The 20,304-nt window shown below is 33.0% G+C and overlaps 2 protein-coding genes across 3 annotated transcripts; both read left to right on the top strand.

Moving 5' to 3' along the window:
* The first annotated feature begins 610 nt into the window (after positions 1–610).
* Positions 611–5,757, top strand: LOC148620659 (neuronal acetylcholine receptor subunit alpha-10-like). Its single transcript, XM_088573922.1, has 5 exons — positions 611–640; positions 1,371–1,480; positions 2,293–2,828; positions 3,498–3,688; positions 5,452–5,757. The coding sequence occupies exons 1-5, from the start codon at positions 626–628 to the stop codon at positions 5,626–5,628; spliced, it is 1,029 nt and encodes a 342-aa protein (XP_088430048.1). The 5' UTR covers positions 611–625; the 3' UTR covers positions 5,629–5,757.
* Positions 5,758–7,623: 1,866 nt separating this feature from the next.
* On the top strand, positions 7,624–19,529 carry LOC148620660 (neuronal acetylcholine receptor subunit alpha-10-like). 2 transcript variants are annotated; one of them, XM_088574337.1, is made up of 8 exons: positions 7,624–7,720; positions 9,460–9,553; positions 10,356–10,495; positions 11,080–11,124; positions 12,070–12,179; positions 15,582–16,117; positions 16,685–16,875; positions 18,747–19,529. In XM_088574337.1, the coding sequence occupies exons 1-8, from the start codon at positions 7,715–7,717 to the stop codon at positions 18,897–18,899; spliced, it is 1,275 nt and encodes a 424-aa protein (XP_088430463.1). In that variant the 5' UTR covers positions 7,624–7,714; the 3' UTR covers positions 18,900–19,529. The 2 variants fall into 2 exon arrangements, with proteins under 2 accessions (XP_088430463.1, XP_088430464.1); XM_088574338.1 differs by having other exon boundaries at positions 7,706–8,143.
* Positions 19,530–20,304: the final 775 nt, after the last annotated feature.

Consider the following 20,304-nt stretch of genomic DNA (forward strand, 5'->3'; position numbering starts at 1 on the left):
ATAATATATAAGTTTACGCTGTGGCTGTATGTATAACTGTTTCGACCGTATGTCTGCAAGTCACAATAATGCTTCCTTTCTCTTCTTTCTATTTGTTTTATATTTTACTTTTGTTTGTATATGACTTTTTCGTCAATATTTAGTTTTCCGTCGATATAGTTTGTCATGCAGTAATCAAATTTGTCACGTGACACACGATGACACTGAAATGTATCGGAGAGCGGAGTCATATTTTAAAAGACTAATCAAGGGAACCAAGGTTGTAATCCAGGGACAAAGACCAGACATGGAAAACAGACATACATACAAAGTAACAAAAGCAAATGAGCAACTCGGACTCCACTAAAAACTGGGATGATGGTTAAGCTTTGAAGACGGATACAAGGCAACTGTTACTACTCAGCATCTGTGTTAGAACAAATAAATTCAAAACGCCATCAACTATACATACTCAATTATAGTTCTTCTTTCCGAATAATGGGTTTGATATTTGATTTCTATGCAGTGATCAACATTAGACTGATTGATTGTTGAGGTTTAACGCCCGAGCAGCAATATTTAGAATATTTATACATTGTCAATATCTTTTGATTAGGATGAACCTGCCCAGGTAATCTCCCTGAATATGTGGATAAGATTGGTAAGTAAAACACTATAAAAAATCTTTCAAACTATGATTATTTTTTTTTATTTGAATTTATACTGCAATAACACAGACTTATTATACTTTTAACCCCAGTTTAAAGTTCTGTACGTTCTACATGTACAAAGCCAACCGATAAACAGTTATCCCGCGTTAAAAGGTTAGTGTGGTTTTTGGGTTACAGTTTTGCTCTACTTTTCTTAGTTGAGAGTATGTCGGTCACATTTATATTGAAGTTCACGTTCATGGCTAAAATAATTTAAATTTAAATCATGAAATTTGTAAACCTACATCATCGAGAAAAAAATGACACTGCGGCTTTATTTAAGAAGTAAATCACGGAAACTCCATTTTATCATTGTTTTACCACGGGCTTGCCATTTATGTCGCACTGTTAAACTCCGAGAGAGGAAACGAACGTCTGCCGCAGCGTGGATCCTGGAGATTAACACGAGAATCGTTTACAACGTTTTACGTTCAAGAAAGAGTGAAATACTACTGCGTAATGAAGAATCATTGTCTCTTTATATTACATTGATAACGGATAAGAATGTTATTATGACAGCCTTGTCTTTTATCACCCAATGATGCGTACCTATTGCTTGCCTCATTCTTACATAGAATGGTACCCAATTATCAAATTTACAATTTATATACCTTTATGAAGCATATCTTGCACTGATATAAAGTCGACTAATCATGATACTATCTTTTATTTCATTTGTAGAAATGGACTGATTGTACTCTAAAATGGAATCCAAGTGATTACAACGGTACCACTCAAATTTCGGTTCCAGTCACTAAAATTTGGAAACCAGACCTAACACTGTATGACAGGTAAGTTAAATAATTGGAAAAAAGTCAATTTTATCCACCCTTATCTGTTTTTGATTTCCAATTAGCTCCAATCATGGCAGAATTGATTCATATTTCAACAAATAATTTAATAATTGTAATAACTAAATAATAATAAATTTCGACATTCACACTGAAGAAAATTCGGTAATTTCACTGATAAAAAGAATAATCAATTGGTTATCGTGGATAACAAAATATGATCACTCGTGCCAAGAACGCTCGAAGACTTCACTCACTCATTAAATCTAGGCGTTCTTCGGCACTCGTGATAATATTTTGTTTTTTCACTCTTTCCAGTCGATTATCCTATTACTATTATATAGATAGCGGGAATTTATCGAATGTTCCCTATGTAAGAAATTCCGATATTTCTCTAAATGCGCTTCCGGCTTTCTTCCGCCAAATTTTCATATCACAAATATAAATCTGCCGATCACAAAATTTCAATCTTATGTTGAATTAGGAATAAATTGTTGAGAAAAACCATTTAATGACTAATTACCAAAATGTAATTGGAAATTAACTAGTGCATGGAACTAGTTCTGTTCACTGATTAAATCTGGGTGTTTTCGCCACTAGTGATCATATTTTAGATATTGAATCTCTTCAATTAAATATTCATTAGTTAACTTTTCGGGATAAAAGTGTAGTGTATAAGCGGCTATATAGCATCAGACTCAGTCGAAAGTCGATTGATTTACTTTATGCTAACTGACAGTCTTAAAACTGCTTTTTTAATCATTCAAACCACGAACAGATTGAAACATTTTTTTCTTCTGTTTTTTTTTTAGTTTAGATACTGAGTTAGCCGGAATTAATTCCTATAACGCTATAATTGACGCTAACGGAACAGTCATTTACAATTTTCCAACAGTAATACAATCATTATGCCCAATAAATGTGGCAAGTTTTCCTTTTGATTCTCAAAAATGTCCTCTGATGTTTGGATCTTGGACCTTTAACGGCCTGGAGCTTGATTTTCAACCTAGGGATACTCCTGGAGACCTGACTTCATATAAAGAAAATGTTGAATGGACAATAAACAAAATAAGTACTGTCAGAAATGTGGTCATTTACGGATGTTGTCCGGAACCGTATGTTGATATTACTTTTGATTTGCATATCAGCCGGAAGCCTGCGTACTACGTCACAAATATTATAACGCCCTCTATTATGATTTCAATTTTGGGTGTATTTGGGTATTTACTTCCGGTAGAGAGTGGAGAAAAGGCATCATTGATGATTACTTTAATGTTGGCTATGTCAGTTTTCCAGCTTCTTGTTGCAGACAAGCTCCCTCCCTCAGCAGACGATACACCATGGCTAAGTATGTATAAGTAGAAACATAAGAAATGATTCATAGTAAATGAAACTTATATAGGATTTGTAAGTTCTAATTATAGTTTCTGTTCCGGAATTTCCGATGTAGAACGTATTGAAATTTGAAGACCGATCTGCATTTTAATGTTTACTTCCGGGAAATCGAAACGCGGCATCACAATGCAAAATTTTCTATTTCACGCTTTTCTTAACATTTTTATCTTGTAGAACTAGATATTTGTAATTTTTTATCAGTGTTTTTACACAAAAAAAGGTATTTTGCTTCTTATATTGAACTCAATGCTTTGTTAATGACGAATCTCCATGCATTTGAATGGTAGACCAGGACCCATTTTCATGAAACCACGGAGTCACGTGACGAGACTTACATACCCTATTGTTAACTTCAAAATGAAACAAAACACTCAATATTGCTGCTTAGTATTTTTTTACCTTAAAAAATCACACATTAAACAGGAAATATAAGATATAAAGTGCAAGGCAAAACCAACCTCACCATATCAAACAGTATATTAACCCTAAAACAAGGACGACATCTTGTACATCTTTGCGTGGTACACTTGGTAATGTCCCTCGATCTGGAGTTCGACAGCAAATTTCCAAGTCGTCTTTTTAAGTTAGTTGAATACTAAATATGTCTTTTCGTTTGTTGCAGTGATTTTCTTTAACTTTATACTTGGACTGTCAGCAGTTTCTACAGTTATACAAGTACTCGTTATCAATGTTTATTATCGTGGAGAGCAGGAAATGTCTAAATATTTTAAAACCTATATTGTTCTTCCACTGTGCTACATTACCTGTGTTAAAATTCCAAATTCGACGAAGAATCCCGTCTGCTGTAACAAGGTATCATATACGTGTATATGTAAAATTATTATTAATTGCTATTGATTTCAAATTGGACAATACATTAGCAGTTTGTAATCAAAGTAAAATGAGGGGAAACTCTAGTGATATTACCCTCACCTAATTTTTACAAAGTATACACAGCCAAAACTGCCACATGATAATCATAAAATTATGTGCACAATTAATTCATATGACAACCAGAATGATTATCCTCTAGTAATCATATGATAATTTATATATCAGTCATATACTAATTTTATCAAGCTCGATTCATTCGATAGTCATACCGTATGACTATCGAATGAATCGAGCTTGATATAATTAGTATATGACTATAATTTGTAAATTATCATGATACGTTCACTTCAAGTGGTTCTCATGAATGGTAAACTTGACTGTGTAGGCTACTTCTCGTGCAAAGAGAGATTTTGTGTCAACACAGCTGTTTTGATTTGAGTTAAATGATAGTAAATGTAAAAAGAGTCCAATGTACTTTTTTTACCCCGCCACACGAAGTGGCGAGGTATTATGTGCTACACTCCGAAATGTATAAAATTTCAATGTACAATTTTTATACCCCGCCACACATATGATACCCTTAAAAAAGGTGTGTGCCCGTCAGTCTGTCCATCGCAAGGCGGTTTTCAGATGATGAATTGAGAGCGGATCACTGATTTTTTGTAAACTTCGTACAGTTACTGTTATTCAGTACCATAAAATACAGGTCAAGTTCAATTCTCATCGAAATCTAAAATGCAGTTTTCGAGTTAGACCAATTTGAACATTTTGCCATCCCCTTTTTTCACCGTTACGCTGCGAGGCATTACTTATTGTTTCATTATATCCTATATTTTTGTTTGCTGATCATTTTAAGTTTACCTTGCCGAAGGCCATGTGAGCTATTGCCACCACTTGGCGTCCATCGTCGTCGTCGTTAACAATTTTTCAAAACTCTTCTTCTCAGACACTACTTGCCGTTAGGTCTAGCTAAATTCTGACTAGGTAAAAGTGTTCAGCATGATGAGATCTATCTGCTGACAAATTTTCTTTTTATTATATTAAGCCATATTGGAGTTACTGCCCTTTTTCAACGTTTTTTGCTATTTTTAATGTTATTTCTTTAAAAATCTTCTCCTCTGACACCACTTGACCAATTAATACCAAACACGTAGCGAATGATTCTTGGGGTATACTGCATAGAACCTATGTGGGAATTTTTGATCCGTCGAAAAACATGGCCGTGGTTACAAACAACAGAACATAGGGTAAGACAGTAGTTTTTGGCATTTATCTCCAAGACATTTAGGTTAAGCCAAACTCTGTCAATAGCTGAAATGATCCTTATTATTAGGCCTACAAAAGTTTTCAGGGATAGAAGTTGTCAGACGCCTCCATGTAAGAGTTATTGGCATTAAAAGGGGAAAAATGACAGTTTTCAGCCAATATCTTGAAAACTATGATAGATAGAAACTTTCAATAGCTGACATGGTTCTTACGATAAGTCCTGTCAAAGTCCTCTTGAGTTAAAATTGTTGGACAACTTTCTGATTTATTACTCTTGAAAGGCAAAATTCAACCAGGTGAGCGGTTCAGGCTCCTCGGAGCCTCTTGTTATGTTTATGTTCAATGCAACGATGTTTTTCAATATTATATTTTGGCCTTCGTATTTTTTCAATATTATATTTTGGCCTTCGTATTTTTTCAATATCATATTTTTACTTTGGTAATGTTTTGATATTAGTATCCTTCTTTGATTACAGGTCAGTGCCGAAATGATAAAAGAAGACAAAAGTAATTCATCCAACTTAAATGTAGAATTGTGGCAGTGTTTTGGTGTAGCCGTCGATAGACTTGGGATAGTACTATTTACATTCACGCTGTCGGTCGGATGTGCTTGTATATTCAATAATATACAAGATCAGGAGTTATCGCAGTGAAAGCTATGAATCGCATAATCTTTGCAAGGTTTTTTTCGTGCATTGTCTCTTGGACTAATCAACTTTTGCCCTAAATACTCTCAATCAGTTGCAAATTAAACCAACATCTGTGAAATTGTTTTAGATTCATGTAATTGTGCATTAAATTTTATTCACTAGGTTTCAGTTTAGAAACCAACGTGGTAAAGGAAAGATAATTCAAGTTCATTATCATTTCAGTACAAATGTATCATGAAATGAATGCAAAAACAAAAAAAAAAATTGGATGTGGAGACCAAAATCTCAAAATTTTATAAAAGGGGCCATTACTCACAAACGTTCTATGTTAAATAGACCAAAGATCAAACTTTACTCATATTTTCAGTATTCAAAAATATATTTTGGAAGGGAAATGAAAAAGAACACACTCCCTACATATTGACTAGACGAAGAACATAAAATAATCAAAATAGCATACACCTAAAATAAAAAATAAATGATTTACCTGGTGTCCACAAAAAAACATTGAGAGTGGACCAAGTGCACCGGTGGGGATAGCTTCCTCTTTTCTTCTAGAAATACCCACTAAAATGCTAAAAGGTCTATGACTCCTGTAGAGTTAATCTGAAAACATCGTACTCTTTCCTTCTAGAAATGCATGTACCCACTAAGTTGCTCAAATGGCTATGACTTCTTTAGAATTAATCTGAAAAAAGTGTATTTTATCTTCATTTCATACTCTGAACAAAATAAATAACTGACATTTACTACAAATATAACGACAAAAGATGTGGTGTCAAAGAGACAACACCACCGGGATGAAAATGTATATCTTGAAAGTGGTTTGTGAACTTTTAACGCAGACGCATTGCGTGTGTTACAGGAAGTCTCGCATAATCCCGTTGGTCTTGACATCAGCTATATAACAAAATAGCACATGGAAAATTTATGCTATTTTTCAATAGACAAAATTTTTATCATAGCCAATTTTTATGAATTAATTTTAAAACACATTTTTATCTTTAAACATGAGAAAAGTAGCTCTGGATTTAACTAGATAGGGGTGTGTCAATATATTTTTTTATCCCTTGAGATATAACAAAATTTTTTGAACCAATCAGATTACAGTATTTATCTCAAATTAATTTATTTTGATATATTCAACTTTCACTCATTTTGATATCTAACATTACTCATGAACATCACGAGTAAGTAACCCATATAATTGATATATGTCGATTAGTGTGTGTTTAGGATAGGAATAACAACATTCAACATACAAAAACAAACCAATACACACATAGAACACAAAAATGTGATCTCGCATAACAAAAACCAAAATATCAAAAAACAAAAGCAAATGCAAACGATTTTAAAAGTTTTTAATTGTAACAAGTAATAATACAAGTCGAGAAGAACAATCAATAATGAATCCTATATTGAATAAAACCAGCGACTAATGGAGAACGAAAATATATCACATTAATTGTTAGCGAAGTAAATAAAGAATTTCCGTATTTCATCAAATTTTAAGATGGTCATGATTCGACTCATGACTCGGCTGTGTTCGCGATGTCCTTTTTTTTTTTTTTAATTTTTTAGGATATATGTGAGTTTGTTAATAACCAAATCCGGTTCTTTTTAATGCAAAGATTTTATTTACGGCAGGCAAAATAGGTCAATAAGTCAGATCTTTATAATACGTTGTTTTTATGCTTATTGATGTAATAAAAGAAATAAAGTCAAAGTCATGGTATCTTGTATCGTTTGCCAAATGATGTGCAAAAGATTTAACTTAGGGTTTTAAATTGTCAGCCAGAAAAAAAAATTAGCACTAATATTAACACAAAAATTTACATCAATTCCAGTTGTGGTCAAAAGAATTTTTTAACCAACACTAATTGGCGACATATTTCTATTCTTTAAACCAACCGCCTCTGAACCTTATTGCGATAACACGATATCTAAAACAATAGTATTAATAAATGATTAGTAAAATATTATTCTGATTACACGGTTCAAATATTAAAGGCATTAGATGTAATCTATCTATCTGTTCTTTAAACAAAACTATGTCAGAAAAGAAGTGCTGGATATTTTAATATTCATGCTAGTAAGTAAATGAATCAATACTTATTTATTTAAGACTTAACACTTCACCATGTTGATAAATAAGATGTTTTGATACCGTTATCAATTGTCATAATTCTGATGGCAAAGCATTAGCCATGACAGCAGGAGCTGGATATTTTAATTCCGGATGAATTTACGTAGACGTTAATATGGTGCGCTGGTCTGTAATCTTCTTCATTTGTGAATGAAATAATACGATCTCAATGTTTATTTCTTCAAGATTTGCGACTTGATCATTGACTGTTGTCCTTCTCGAGTTTTCATCAGAGTTTTGTCCATGGATTTCCTTTCCTTTATAACTTTGATTCTGCTACTACTTTTACTAACGACAGCATGAAAACACAAATCAGGATACCCGTCTTATCCATCTTGAATATTCTCTGATTCATCTATTAAAATGCAGGTTAGAATTAAAAGGAAAAAAAGGAGAAAGGTAATCGTGTAGAGCAACAGGCGTCTCCTGCAAATTGTTGTTTGTGAGAGCAAGCCTATTTTAGTTAAAAGATTGATAAATGCCCTTGTACTGAGAGCAAACTCAAGGGTTATCGCAGTTAACCCATAATTTGAGGTAGTAGAAACAAACATTTATACAAATAAGTTTAATTGAGCAACTCAACCGGACAAAGACAATTAGAACTGGTAAACCGAAATGGCAAGTGTCCTATACTTATCTAGAAACATAAAATGAATAGTAATGTATGACCGATGTAACATGAAGGAAAATGACGAATGGAATAAATTGTTTAAATTTATCCCCATACTGTAGATGGACATGGCATATCGATCAGCAGGATCAAAATAGCCTAAAACTTTAAAGTAAACTAATAAGTCTATATTAATTTTTTTCGAAGCTCATGTTTAGGACTGTATTTCTTGTCATCTAGAAAAACCCTGACTAACTGTTGAGCTGATGGGTAAAAAAAACTGGAAAATTACCTACAATAAAGACAAAAAAAAAATGAAAAACGTGTAAATAGGCCAGGACTTTATCAAAGAACTTAGACGTGCTTTTTTTTAAACTCTATACTTACGATTTGGACAGAACCAACCAAGACGCGATACGTGAGATTAAAGGACCTCACACTTCCGAGTGTACTTTTCACTTGGAACACATTTTCCAATTTATTTTCCCACTGATATCACCTTGGTTGACACTTCAAGGTGTCTATTGCTCATATGTTTCCCATTGATTTACCTTTTTCCGGGTGAACATACCCCTTTGATTTTACATCGATTTACACTTCGGAGTGTAATTGGCTCACTGATTATACTTTCATTTACAAATTGGGCTTCGTTTTACCCTCTGGTATCACTTTGGTTTTTGGTTTTCGGGTTCACTTCTGTAGAGCTTGTTTTATATCTGTTTCCTATTACTTCTGCCTTAGAGTTACTGGAAGGGGGTGAAAAAAGGATAACCTTACCCGTACACCTGGAAGATAATAAAAAATAAATTGATGGATTCCAAGTTGCCTATTTTTTAATGAAGTAAAATAATGAGGAAGTTCACATTAGGTCCTGTTTGTTATTATCGGAAATCATTTCTTTGTAATAGTGACTTTCTATGACGCTATATTTGTTTATACGTCTTTTAAATTGTTACTGTAAAATATTTCAAAAGAGGAGTCGCTATTATCGAGCTACAAATATAGTTTGTTTATATACATAACATTTGTTAATTTAAATTCTTAAATAATTAGTATTTATTGTTGTATTTTCTAGAATGTCAATTTCGCTTTAAGACTCCAGCATATTTCAGGATTTATAAACATGTCTCGCATCGGATGTTGGATTACCTTATTACTAGCTTTTACTGGTAAGTTAACAGAGAGTTCATATAGAAAATAGGCAGTTCAAATGACATGGTGGTACATGGTAAATTTTATACCACTGACTTTTTTGTTCCAATGTAAGTAAAGGTTTACATCAAACCTTTAATCGATTAGTCAAAAGATTTTTTTTTTCAAACGACAATATAACACTTGGAAAAAGTTCAATTGCAAAGCAACCAAATTTTGCACAAAATTAAATCAAAATCCCCCTTCATTTCAATGAATTTCAATGCTTTGTATGTAACTTATTTCTCTTTAACCGTTGCATTTAATCAAAAGCCAACATTGAATTTTGAGAAAGGGTGCATTTTTTATATGAAATTGATGATATTTTTTTTAAATTCATGAGCCACCCACTGCCTGGTTTTGGCCATGTTCCCCTTTCAAAATTCTGTCTAATTTGAACCGAAATATTTCTTACAATGATTACTGCATTCAATGGTTAAGATGTATCTGTCTGCTACTTGCAGTTACATCATGATTTTCCCTAAGTTGACAAAACATTATTCGGAGTATGATCAAATTCGTTCAGTGACAGGAATTTTCTTAGTGTCTTCATTCTAACAATATGAAAAACCCAAATGTATGTGTGCTCAAATAAAATATCGAATTCTTTTCCTTAGTGCCATTCCCGTTTTTGTGACATTTCAAGAAAATTGACCGATTAAAAAAAACACTAAGTTACGATTTTAAAACAAGTACAAACCAATAAGAACCAGTGTTCAAATCCTTAACTGTCTAAACATTAAGTTTTAAAAATTGACCTGTCATTTAATATTCTTATAGAGGTCAAGGGTCAAAGTATTATAAAGTCACTCTCAGATAGCATATTCACAAACTATGACAAAGGTCTACGACCGAACTGTCCTGGAGTCAGCATGATTAATGCTACACTTGGTATCGCTCTTCGACAGATAGTTAATCTGGTAAGCTTATAGAACCTTATAGTCTTGTAATGTGACGTCATAAATCCTAGAGAAAAGAATCGGATTCGATATGAAATCTTGAAACCAATACAATATTGCACTCCTTACAACAACTTTCACTATTTGAAAGAGACGCTGGGATATAACTGTAACTTTTTTCACTCGCCAAATAAAAAATATATTTAAATGGACAGACAATATAGTGATGTATTATTCTGTAACTATGTAACGTTTTGTTTTCTTTGTAAATTCGAAAACAAACACCCTCAAATAAGATCATCGGCATTTAACAATGCAAATTCACTCAAAAAGACCAACAACTAAATTTTTTAGATATTTTGTCAAAGCATTGTCTCAAATAATTTTTTTAGTTTTTTAGACAAGTAACAAAGCATACAAATAAACAATAATATCGGAGAAACTAAAAGGAAAAAAATCAGTCCTGTCTGTAGAAAGAATATAGACAAAAATATATTTACCACCTTGATAAATCCCATCATACTGATCTATTGTACCAAAGACTTGAATGTATTTTCTAAAGATATGTTTAATTAAAGATTTTATCATTATCATATTTTTTTAAGGATGAGCCGGCTCAGATAATCAAAATGAATATGTGGATAAGACTGGTAAGCTCATTATAGTACTTAATAGTTAATTTACCTTCTTTCTGCCGTATCATATTACACTGCATGTGTCATGAGGTTGCTCTGGTTGTTTATAGAGAAGTAGAAGAAGCTGTTGTGAGTATTTGTAAGAACCTTGCAAAATGGTAAAAATCAGAAACATTCATCTCAAAAACACACCAATCTGACAATGTAATATAACTCAAGGATATTTTTTTTTATTTGAAAAGACCATTACTTGATCTCTGCATCACTGGCTTTGCTAAGAAATTTTTCAATAGCATTTCAGAAAAAGGAGGTTTTTGACAAAGTTATCTGATCTTGCAATGGTCATTTTCAGTGTATTTCAATGAAATTGTAACTCGATGGTCCAGCATGATATAGAATATTACGTCTGGTTTTTTTTGTTTTTTTTTTTTTTTTGGTTTTTTTTTTTTTTTTTGTTTTTTTTGTTTTTTTGTTTTTTTGTTGTTTTTTGTTGTTTTTTTTTTTGTTTTTTTTTTTTGTTGTTTTTGTTTTTTGTTCTGATGGTGCAAATAGTCAAATTACCCTATCAAGACGATAGGGTTTTCCTTTCAGACTATGTTTTACCCACTGCCTGATTCTTACAGAGACTCTGACACTTAATTCTGATGCACGTTTTACATTTCTGGGGAAAGGGTTGTGTCCAATTGTCCTTACTTTCATTGATATATAAAATCGTTATTTTACCATGTTTAAATAAGTTCATCTTCATGACACACAAACTGCTGTGTAAACAAGACAACATCATCAACATGATCAAACTGAATGTTATCAGCAATGGAAGACTATATTTTCTACACAAACTTTAGAAACTATATAAGCATGCTAAGCATATGAGCATATGATTTCTGACAGTTAAAATCAACCAAATTAATATCAATATCTCATTCAGTTTTATACCAAAATCTTTTATGTTATCGATAGAAATGGACAGATTGTTCTCTGCAATGGAATCCAAGTGTTTACAACGACACAGATCAAATTGTCGTTCCCATCACTCAAATCTGGAAACCTGATCTGACATTGTATGACAGGTAAGTTTTTAGTGTGGCGCATAATAAGCATGTGATTGATAACAAATGATTTTCATATGAATTGAGCATGACTTTATTAACATATGTCTGATTTACATATGTCTATCAAATGATTATCACATTATATTTATATGTTTTCATTTTGCTAGTTAGCCAAATTTTACATATGAGAGTCATATATTTTTCCTTTTACTATTGAGCCAATTTTTACATATGAGAATCATATATTTATCTTAAGAATCAAGTAACGTATGATTATCATATGTGGCATTTTCGTTATGTACACAAGTATACTGAGTGTATCATCTACGTTGAAGGTCGATGATTCATCAAACAACATAATAATCCTTTCAAATAACGAGACTTGTATTATACTCATTAACAAGTAAAACATCAAATATTTGATAAGAGGGTTATGGCGACGTTCATTCTTTAAACATTATTTCTGTTTGAATCGAATAGATGATACACTTTTAGAAAAAATTAGAATTCCAACAGTGTAAATGATATGTTAAATGATTAAAATCTCTCATTTTATTATTCTTCGTCAGCCGACCCGACAAGCCCATATATCCTCGTTAAGCCTCTCTATAAACAACGACGATTCTATATATTGATTTTCTCTGTTCATGAACAAAATATTATCGAATCCATGGGATATCGGTTGTTGATGACGATAATGATGACGATGATGATATGGGCAGATCTACGTACCATTTCATATTATAAATATCAATTGCTATACGTATTGTGCTACAAATGTATGTTGATACTACGGTTATTACGTGTACTTTATAAATTTCCCTGAAGGTTTCCCAATATACTAACAAAAACGTAATGTCCCAGAAGTAACAAAAAGTGACTGTCCTTACGGAGGAAATTCATCATTTCCTTAAATCAAACAAATAAAAAAAATACAAGTTAAGATTGTGTTTCAGTAAAAATAAATTCATCTTTTCATCACCTACACTTAGAAATCGATAATAAAGGAAAACTATTGACCAAACTTTACGACAAACGTGATGACTTTTCATTCAGAATTGTCAACTTTCCTTTCATCTGTGGCAACATCTCTTCGGCTCCTGCGTATGGAATGTTCATACTACAACTCATACGTTATGCCAGAGCTTGCCCAAACTACGCAGACTTTTTGTATCGCGCTAGAACTCTAACAAATAGGCTTCTGGAACAGGGTTATGTTGCTACAAGATTGAAGTCATCACTACAAAAGTTTTATGGTCGTCATCGTGAACTCGTGGATCGTTATGGTGTATCCATCAGCACCATGAAAACTGATTTATTCAACGGGTCATAGTTTTCCTTTCCTCGTTTGTCTCCCCCTACTTGACTTTTTATGAGCAACTCGGCGGGTGTTTCTAGAAAAGCAGATAACGCTTACCCTACCGGTGCACCTGGTCCATGCTCCCAGTTTTTAGTGGAGTCCGAGTTGCTCATTTACTTTTGTTACTTTGTATGTATGATTTTAGTTACTTTATATTCTTTGTTGTGTATGTCTGTTTTCCATGTCTGGTCTTTGTCCCTGGATTACATTCTTTTGCTTACCGCTATAACCTTGGTTCCATTGATTACTCTTTCTGACAATTTTCAAGTCTTTCTATCTTTTTTTCACTTGTTTAAAGAAGTGAATGCGGTGTTTTTAAAAACTTCGGGAAACATGTGGATGCACGTACGTGTATCTCCGCTGTTCCACTGTTGCTGTTGTCAAGAAGCTAACCCGCCTTGAAAAAAATATAACTCCGATTGTATTATCCAAATCGAAGCATAGCTTTTCTAAGATAGGAAAGGCAATCACTTTCTTGTTTTGGAATTTGAAGCTGTCGTCTGAATGTTTACGTCACATGATATGTGTAAACTATTCTCACCATCCGTGGAGAACTGTATTATTTCTGGTATCTGTAAAGATTGATCTGACCGGCCAAAACTGAAATGGATGTTGCTAGAGATGCCCTTAAGGAATCAAAAATGTAAAGTATTGCGGAGTGCTATAAAGTTATCGACCATTTTGAGAGCGAGAGGAAAGGGGGTATGGGGTTGAAATTTTAGAAAAAAAAACATGCAAGTCATTCATTTATTGAAAAAAAACACCCCCATTAATTAATAAGACAGATTTTCAAATAGAAATATTGATTTCGCTTGCTTCTTAAATATAAATAAACATATTGCACTTGCGAAGCGAAAATTTTCATCCGGGTTGACCCTCTTTCTTTGTAATGTCCTTTATTATTTACGAGTCTCGCACAGACGGTACATGTATGGTAAAGCTCACGGCGCTCGCTGATTTAGGCATTGCCTACTATTAGTTTTATGCCTTAAATATTGGTAAATATTGGCCGAAGCAGAAACAAAATACTGCAACATGATACTCTGAGAGGGTCAATATTCACCAATACTCATGCAATAACTTTTTATAATGTAGTAATACTCCTAGTTTTTTTCCCAAAGTACACACTGTTCTGTCCAGTATACTGATGGTAGCACTAGTTAAATATGACTGCTATTTTTATTTGTTTAGTGTTATAAATATAAATATGTATAAAATATTCTTTAATTATGCATTTTTGTTCTTTTTAAGTGAAACATGATTAAAAAAATCTTTTGATTTTCACTCAGCTCTGTATTCCATCAGATAAGATGAATGGAAACTCAAGTGATAAGCATAATTTCCTTTACTTTCTCGGTCGATTACAATCACTACACGCCTGGGACATTGATAGAGCATTAAAATCTAAGTCAAACGTACAGTTTTTCAATACGACGATACAAGCCACTTAAACACAATGTTTAAAGCCCCTTTTTGTTCAGTTTTTATCTGCTGATGTACAAATCTTTCCTTTGTTTTTGTCAAGCATTTAATTGACTTCGGTTTGTTCTTTTTCAACGGGTTCGACTCATTCTACAGTACCTGAACCGGTCTGTGCAACAAAAATTGCGATCGGTCATCTAGCACTGATCAGTTTCCGATCAATCGCATCACGTGACCACAGAACGATTAATATTTTTTACGGATTCCGTTGTTTTATTTGTCTATTTTACACATATTAACATAATGCAGTAGATTTAAATATGGATTAATACTTTTATTTTACATTTGTTTTATTTTTAACAGATTATCCGTCATTATAGATAACAAAACTACGATCAGATCAGTTATCGATCTGTCAGCGATCAATCAGGCGGCGGTCAAATTGTTGCACGGATCGAATAAGGGACTGTACTTTGCTCAAAAGAACTTTTTTACTTCAATGACGAGGACAGAACTATTTTTTTTACTGATAAATCATTATATCACTGTTCAATACAAACACAAGGATTAAGCAGCTTATGGCGGTTGCAACTTTTTTTACTGTTCTGACTTACGTTGTCTTGTCATTTTTTTTTCAGTATAGATACCGAAATAGCAGGAATAAATAATTATAACGCCTTAGTTGACTCAAACGGAACAGTTATTTACAACTTTCCAACCGTAATGGAGGCGTTATGCCCTATCGATGTAGCAAATTTCCCTTTTGATTCTCAAAAATGTCCATTGATGTTCGGTTCTTGGACCTACCACGGTTTAGAACTCGACTTTCAACCCAGAGATACTCCTGGAGACCTTTCATCATACAAAGAAAACGTTGAATGGACTGTTAATACAATAACTACCGTACGGAATGTGGCCTATTATGGATGCTGCCCAGAACCATATGTTGATATAACCTTCTATCTCAACATTAGTCGGAAGCCTTCTTACTACGTCACTAATATCATAACGCCATGTATTATGATTTCGGTGTTAGCAGTTTTTGGGTACATACTTCCGGTAGACAGTGGAGAGAAGGCGTCATTGATGATAACTGTGATGCTAGCTATGTCAGTATTTCAACTCCTGGTGGCCGACAAACTTCCACCTTCTGCAGATGCAACTCCTTGGTTAAGTATGTATGATAAAATCTAAGGCAGTCTGAGAAAGTTTATTAAATTTTCCTATTTTAAAGCGTTCTAATTCTCAGTGCTTAACAAACATCTTGATATAAAGAAGTGCATGCGCAACATACTAAAAGTAATTTACATTTTAATTGTGTACTTGCTCTCTGATATAATGATTCACACTGCAGAAAAAAATCTACTCTAAATCAGGGTTTAATTTGGTTGGTTGGTTGTTTGGTTGGTTTGAGTTATTATGATAGCAAGAAACATTTTTATGTATATAACGTAGAGGAGTAGCGGAGTGACACGTAAAAGATATTTATATGTTTGGAGAAGTGATAGAGACAGCAACTGAAATTTGGCAAACCAACGGTTAGATCGAGGCTTGAATGTCAAAAGTAAAAAGACAACGAAAAATTTAAGAAAACAGAGACCGAAAAAAAATCAAATCAAAATTACGAGAAAACCTAACAGAAAACAAGAATAAAAACATGAAACTATTAAAAACTGCCTCATAACAAACAGCCGATAAGAGACAAAATTAAAAAGCCTTGTTCTATTTTTTATCGTTGCAGTGATTTTCTTCAACTTTATACTTGGACTGTCAGCAGTTTCTACAGTTATACAAGTACTCGTTATTAATGTTTATTATCGTGGAGAACAGGAAATGTCTAAATGTTTGAGAGATTGTATTGTTCTTCCATTGTGCTGCATAACTCGTGTTAAAGTTCCAGATTTCCAGTCTAACTGCATGTGTTGTAATAAGGTAAATTATACATAGAACAAGATCCTTGCATTAAAACTCTATAAAACAGTTTCTGATAATTCTAACCTAAAACATACATTTTTAATACTAACTATCTTATGGTAGTATATTTTTTGTTTTGTAAATTTAAATTTAAAAGCCCGACCTTAAAGATTCTTATTTTTACACGAAATCGATATTCATTCTTTGTAAAAAAAAAGCGTTTCAAAACCACTTTCAATGATATTGTATTGTTGTCAAGTGTCAACTCAAAATGGCGATGCCGATCATACCAAAATGCGTTTCTTTTATTCAAGTGAACATAAAATAAATGAGAATCATCTCAATTTATAGAAAGTTTGGTAGCATTGGCTGGAGTGACAAAAATTCAAATGTGAAATGAATATGGAAAAATCTTTGGTCGATAGTAGAAAGAGTAATAATAAAAAACCAAGATCAAAAGAATGTTATCAAGAAATAAAGACCAGACATGAAAAACAGATAAACACAACAAAGAAAATAAAGTAATACATACACAGTATCAATAGTAAATGAGCAACTCAAAACCACTAAAACCTGGAAGCATGAACCAGATGCAACGGTAGGGTAAGCGTCCTCTGCTTTTGCACTCGCCGAGTAAAATATGTTTGGTATTTAGATATGCGCAAAATGATCTCTGTACTATTCACTATATAATAAAAGGGTTATTGCAATTATATTGGTTAATATTATATCTCGAGAAGTATGATACTGCGCTCTTAAGTTCGTGCCAAAAAATATCAGAAAAATATTCCCCAATGTAAATGCAATAACCCTTTAGTATCATCCCTAGAAGACTTATAGAAAAAAAAATACCTAAACAAAATCTCTGACATAGCTACCCTAGAACAATTCATGACAGTAAATGTTTTTCCTCCTGAACGTTTTGGGATGATTAGGGATACCACAGCAGATGGGTAGTATACAGTATGTATCAGAAAAATCTGAAATCTAAATATGGCAATTTATTCTTCCCATTTTTGTTGAAATATACTTGAAAAAAGTAACTGTAATAGAAGCAGGATGTTTAGCACACTATAAAACCTGGTTTAACTTTCCTTTCATTTTTAAATGCATGTTCCAACTCAGGAACATTGCGATGGTTTCCAACTTTCTGGTTTTTTATCCTGATATTTCCATTTGGTGTACGGACTTTCCTCTTTTGCTTTTGGGAACTGCCCAGATGTAATCGGTTCGGTAATTTTGTTATTACCTTTTATGCATATAAAAACAACACGAGCATCATTTCCTTTTGTCATTATATGTTATGTACAAATTTTGACTGCTATTCGGTATCAATCTCTTCAAAACGACTAACAGAATGTTCAGTAGATTTAACTACCCCAAACGCGAAATGCCAACACCAAGGGGATATCCATTGGCAACATATCAAAAGGAATATGAGAAGGACAACAAACGGCAAACAAGTAGTATAACACAAAATCGAAATAAGGGACAATTTATAGAGATCAATTCCAAGTAATAGTAAAAAGGTGAAAATGGAAAACAGAGAAGACTTACATACAGAACGTAGACAACAAAATCAAATTCAAGTACATATAAAAACTGCAGAAATGATAAACAAGACACTTAAAGATAAAGCACCTGGAATATGAACTAAAACAAAAAAATCGGAGTGACTTAAAATGCTTTTGAAGGGTCTATTAGACAAAACAGAAGCAAATGGATCACCATAACAGTTAAACATTTGAACATTAATTAAACAACTACAAATCTGGAGAGGGTGGATAGTTCCTGCTTTGTACAAGGCACCCATCGTGCTGAAATCTAGACGTGAGCACTTTGTGTCCCTGCATATATTATTTATATTTCTCTGTCTTTCTTTGTTACAGAATAGTGTTGATAGACTGAAAGAAGACAAAATTACCCAATCTAATGCAGAATTATGGCAGTGTTTTGCTGTAGCGATTGACAGACTTGGAATAGTTTTATTCACTCTTACTCTATCGACCGGATGCGTTTTTATTTTCAACAACATTAATTAAAAATAACAATCGGAATAAACTAGAAATGTAGACAGTATATAATATCTATAATGTTGGATTTTCTCATCGTTGTTGATATGATGCATGATTATATACCTTTACAATGCTGACGTCAGTAGACGTGCAACACTGTCCATCAATGAATAAACTTATCGTTTGATGGAATTGTGGGATGTTGAATGACTGTAAATTGTGAGGGGTGGGATTTTTAAATCGGGTGAAAATGTGATTCCAAAAATGTCCTGTTATATAAAAGATAAAGACTGAAATACACCTACAATTTCTCATATAGATATAAGACGTTATATTGCATAATAAAAAAATGTATATGAAGTCGCCAGTGCACGAGGAAAGGGTTCATGGTTCCTAATCACCCCCTTTACGATCATTGTAGATATGATTCGGCCATTTTTATACAGTTTATAAAAAAAAGCAAACCAATCACATTAGATACAACATCTCAAACGTTATTTCTCAATAAGAACTTTATTATAAATAATCAATTGCCTACGCAATTGAAGAAAATTGTTGAAATCTGAATACAATATATTCACTTCACTGATAAAATGCATAGGGTAAAGTCTTGTCTTTTGCATTTTGCTGACAAATGATTTATCAAAATAAATAAAACATGACTTCATATCTTTTGTAAATGGTGATCATTTGAAAGACACTCTTGTTTTGTTTGTAAAAGTTGCAGTTTTGCTGTGGTTGTTGAAAACGTAACAAAAGTGAACTAACAAGCTGAATAAGTGGCCCACGGTCCTTAGTGTGCTCAATTTTCGGTCAAGCTGTAAAATTTGATTTATATTATTCATCTGTTCACGTCCATTTCTCTTGCTTGACAGTGTGACGGGGTAATACACATGCATATTCCGGACGACGCGGACCAATTGAGACGGATGATTTTATTGTATATTGGTGTCATTCAACAACCTGCGTAACTTAAAACTCATTTTGCCTTGTTCAAACCCCTTAATGTATTGGTCAGATTTCTATATCTATCTTGAACAAAATGTTTTCATGTCCATTAAATCAGAAACCCGAAAATCATGGAAAGAAATGGCAATTGAAATAGACCGAAATAATTTAATTCCTTGAAATATACACATAAATATTCAATGAAATAATATAATGGTGATCTTCATATACAGTAAAACCTTTTAAAACATAATCCTACTTAGCAAGCGCCGAACAGCGTCTGAAGTTAGAGATTTACTCTAGACGCTGTACTCAGCTCTCTCAGAAAATAAAAGAATTTTGCAAAGTCGGAAAAAAGTGAAGGATTTTACGAGACGTTATCCAATTGTAAAACGACGTATGATATGAATAACATCCGCGAATTTCGAAAGTCCTGTCTGCAGCAATTAGTAAGAGAAAAAAGGAACGTCTGCGGCTGCGTGGA

Source organism: Perna viridis, chromosome 3, assembly GCF_037379345.1.
Source record: "Perna viridis isolate PV_CMFRI_1.1 ecotype Kerala chromosome 3, ASM3737934v1, whole genome shotgun sequence".
In the NCBI taxonomy this organism is placed as follows: Eukaryota; Metazoa; Mollusca; class Bivalvia; order Mytilida; family Mytilidae; genus Perna; species Perna viridis.

What these genes read in the sequence shown, in the direction of transcription:
- LOC148620659 (XM_088573922.1), top strand. An exon ending in AGACGATACACCATGGCTAA is followed by an intron (nt 2,829 to 3,497) that starts GTATGTATAAGT and finishes CGTTTGTTGCAG; the next exon opens with TGATTTTCTTTAACTTTATA. An exon ending in ATCCCGTCTGCTGTAACAAG is followed by an intron (nt 3,689 to 5,451) that starts GTATCATATACG and finishes CTTTGATTACAG; the next exon opens with GTCAGTGCCGAAATGATAAA.
- LOC148620660 (XM_088574337.1), top strand. An exon ending in CTTATTACTAGCTTTTACTG is followed by an intron (nt 9,554 to 10,355) that starts GTAAGTTAACAG and finishes ATATTCTTATAG; the next exon opens with AGGTCAAGGGTCAAAGTATT. An exon ending in ACTGCATGTGTTGTAATAAG is followed by an intron (nt 16,876 to 18,746) that starts GTAAATTATACA and finishes TCTTTGTTACAG; the next exon opens with AATAGTGTTGATAGACTGAA.